General features: G+C 38.5%; 1 protein-coding gene across 1 annotated transcript; it reads left to right on the top strand.

Annotated features, from left to right (window-relative positions):
- Positions 1–217: 217 nt before the first annotated feature.
- Positions 218–3,056, top strand: LOC110700754 (protein FAR-RED IMPAIRED RESPONSE 1-like). The gene is made up of 4 exons (XM_021878354.1): positions 218–630; positions 1,412–2,597; positions 2,650–2,718; positions 3,027–3,056. The coding sequence occupies exons 1-4, from the start codon at positions 218–220 to the stop codon at positions 3,054–3,056; spliced, it is 1,698 nt and encodes a 565-aa protein (XP_021734046.1).
- Positions 3,057–3,284: the final 228 nt, after the last annotated feature.

Raw genomic sequence — 3,284 nt, 5'->3', positions numbered from 1 at the left:
ACTGGTATTCCCTATTACCATGGCTGAAGAGGAAGTTAACATGAATGATTTAAGTTTCTGTGATCAAACGTTGTATATGGTTGTAGTTAATGAAACTCCTCCTCAATCTCCCGATCAAGATGGGATGTCCTTGAATTGCTTATCTCCTTATGTCCAACTCTCTAATTCTAGCAAGGATGCCATTACCATGACTACTCTCTAATTCGATCAAGATGGGATGTTCTTTCATGCACATCGGCTAGACCAAGAAGGTCGTCTTAAGGATGTTTTATGGGTAGATGCACGGAGCCGGGTGGCCTATCAGGAATTTGGTGATGTTGTGTGCTTTGATGCAACATATTTAACCAATGAATATGAGTTGCCCTTTGCAAATTTTGTAGGGGTAAATCACCATGGACAATCAATACTTTTGGGGTGTGCTCTTGTGTCTCATGAAACCACGGAAACCTACTTTTGGGTTTTTGAGCAATGGCTATCTTGTATGGGAAACATAGCTCCTGGTGCTATCTTGATCGATCAAGCTGCTGCAATGAGAAAGCCCATTGCTCAGTTGATGCCTTCAACTCGTCATAGGTGGTGCATCTGGCACATTATGCGGAAGATACCGGAGAAGTTGGGCAAATGCAAACAGTAAGGGGCTAAATTCTAACTCAAATGCTTTTTGCTACATTAACTGTGTTGTGTTATGTACTCTAAATTAGTAAATGATAGATATGTGTTAATGTTGTTGTGTTATCAATTTGAATTCTTATTTGTTTATGCAGTAACTGTCCTGTCATGAAATTGTGTTCTTTTATTGGTTACCCCCCTGACATTACAAAAATTCCCTCTCCCTTCATACTCTGTGGTTGTGCTAATCATAATCATATGCTGGGAATTGATGACATCTTAATCATAATCATAATCATATGCATTATAGGCAATCAAAGCAACCCTAACTTAATTCAAAAAAAGACTTTACTAACATATTGGCTGGTCAGGGTTACTTATCAAACATCTAATGCATACATACAAATTTCATTTGTCAAGCATCTGTCTAATACATTTCAGCTTCTCATACATAAAACTAACTACATCCAAGAAACCTAATCCTACCAATTCAGCTCAAAATTCCAGATACTACTGCTCCACCTAGGAACAGAGTCACCATTAGCTCACTGTTAGTGTGTACTGTTTTTTTAAAGGGAGACCTAGTGAAGTTGATTTTGTCATATGTGAATTTCATTTGGTGATATGTTACATTGTCTTAATGTTGTATGACCTATTCCTTGTCATAATTTTGTGTGGGCTGGTTGCAAATACATGTTGAAGTGGTCACAAGCTGTGTTATTTGACCTAGTATTTTGTGGTTGGATGTTTGTCTAATTATGTTTTGATGGTGTCATGTGTACTTGTTTTGTCTTGGTTAAAGCTATGCTGATTTTAAGAGCCCTTTGAAGACTGTAGTATATGAGAGCTTTACAGTGGAGGAGTTTGAGTTCAGACGGAATGCACTCATCAAAAAGTACTCATTGGAGGACAATGATTGGCTATGTGATCTTTTTGATGAAATACACATGTGGGTTCCAGCCTTTATGAAGGAGCATTTTTGGGCCGGAATGAAGACCACACAGCGTGTGGAAAGTATTAATAGTTTCTTTGATGGCTTCGTAGATAGACAGACAAAGCTTCACGAATTCCCGGAGAAATATACAAGGGCAATGAAGAAGCGTGTCCAATCTGAAGTGGCTGTTGATGCCAGGTGTGGTAAATATGTTCGTAGGCTAGTTAGTGGGTTTAGAGTGGAGAAGTTGTTTCAGAAAATCTACACGGATGCTAAATTTCAGGAAGTCCAGAAAGAGTGTGCCAGAATGGGGTATTGCTATCCGAAGGTCAGGCGTGAACTTGAAAATGATAAGACGGAGTACGTACTTGAAGACAGGGTGTGGATAATACCCGAAGGCAAGAGTGAGGATGTTATAACAGATAGGAGAATTTGGGTACGAGTTGTTTTTGATCAGATAACAAAAGATGTTTCTTGCGATTGTAGGAAATTTGAGACCTTTGGGATATTGTGCAAGCACGTAATTCGGGTATTTGAGGATAATTTGTTGTTGGACATACCTAAAAAATACATCCTTGACAGGTGGAGGAAGGATGTCCCTCGAAAACATACTCGAGTTAAAGTTGCCTACCATGATCCCGGTGATACACCTCAAGTCCAACACTATCGTAGAATGATGAGGGAATTTGAAGGAATATGTGATGAGGCGTCTGCTGTTGATGATATTGATACGGTCGATATGGTTATTTCTAGCTTGAAAGAGCTCCGTTTAAACGTTAAAGAGAGTCGGAAAAAATTCATTGTCAAACAAGCAGTACTACCGACAATGCCTGCAAATGAAGTGCCCCCTTCTGAAATCGGTTCAAACAGCTCCCCTACACAGCTTCATACTCCCTCCTCAGTTGCAAATGACTTCCCCAAAGTTGCAAACGTTAAGGATCCTATCCACCGCAAGAAGCCTCGGGGCAGACCTAAGACTACTAGGTATAAGAGCTCAGCCGAAAAAGGTTACAAAATCCAGAAACCAAGTGCAGCTGCAAAGAAAACACAGCAGGTCAGATGAAAATCAGACATCGACCTTTTTATGTCCTTTTGTTTATTCCCAGATGCAATTGGCTTTGAATGATAGAGCAAGTGCAATTTGCCCAGATGCAATCGAAACGCTGCTGTACCATGTATTATCTACATCACATTATGGTCATTGTATGGATTATTGTATGTTGGATCCATATTTCATCCATTTGGAAATATGTCTAGTATTAGTGAACTGCTCGTGATAAGCACAACCCTTTTGTTGGATCATGTTGTACATGATGATACTGAAAAGAGGTCGTTTTAATGTGCTTACGTATGATGAAGGAGCTCATGATTTACTATAGAATAGCATATAATTGTTTTGATCCAGCAGATTGTTATGCTGTATGATACTGATGACATATGAAAACCTTGCATTATATTCTAACTTTGCAATCTTTTTGTGCAGAGGCCCAACATTCAAGCTATCTTGATCTAGCCCATAGTTGGGCTGATTTTCTGTGCCCGTTCAAAGTTTCTTTATGTGATTAACTATTACTTAGAACTTTATGTGATTAACTATTACTTAGAACTTTTATTTTCACAAAATTTTTTAACATAAACTTTTTAACATAAACTTTTGCATGAATTTTTATAACTTAGTTTCGTTTTCAGATCTAGCCCAATCCAACCTTTCTTTTCCTTATTATTACCAAACACAAACATC

The sequence above is a fragment of the Chenopodium quinoa genome, unplaced genomic scaffold, assembly GCF_001683475.1.
Source record: "Chenopodium quinoa cultivar QQ74 unplaced genomic scaffold, ASM168347v1, whole genome shotgun sequence".
Taxonomy (NCBI): Eukaryota; Viridiplantae; Streptophyta; class Magnoliopsida; order Caryophyllales; family Amaranthaceae; genus Chenopodium; species Chenopodium quinoa.
This window is presented reverse-complemented; position numbering and strand designations above follow the sequence as displayed.

Coding starts and splice junctions, on each gene's coding strand:
- LOC110700754 (XM_021878354.1), top strand. CDS start 218: ATGTTCTTTCATGCACATCGGCTAGACCAAGAAGGTCGTCTTAAGGAT. Junction 2,598..2,649: donor CTGCAAAGAAAACACAGCAG/GTCAGATGAAAA, acceptor GTTTATTCCCAG/ATGCAATTGGCTTTGAATGA. Junction 2,719..3,026: donor TCGAAACGCTGCTGTACCAT/GTATTATCTACA, acceptor CTTTTTGTGCAG/AGGCCCAACATTCAAGCTAT.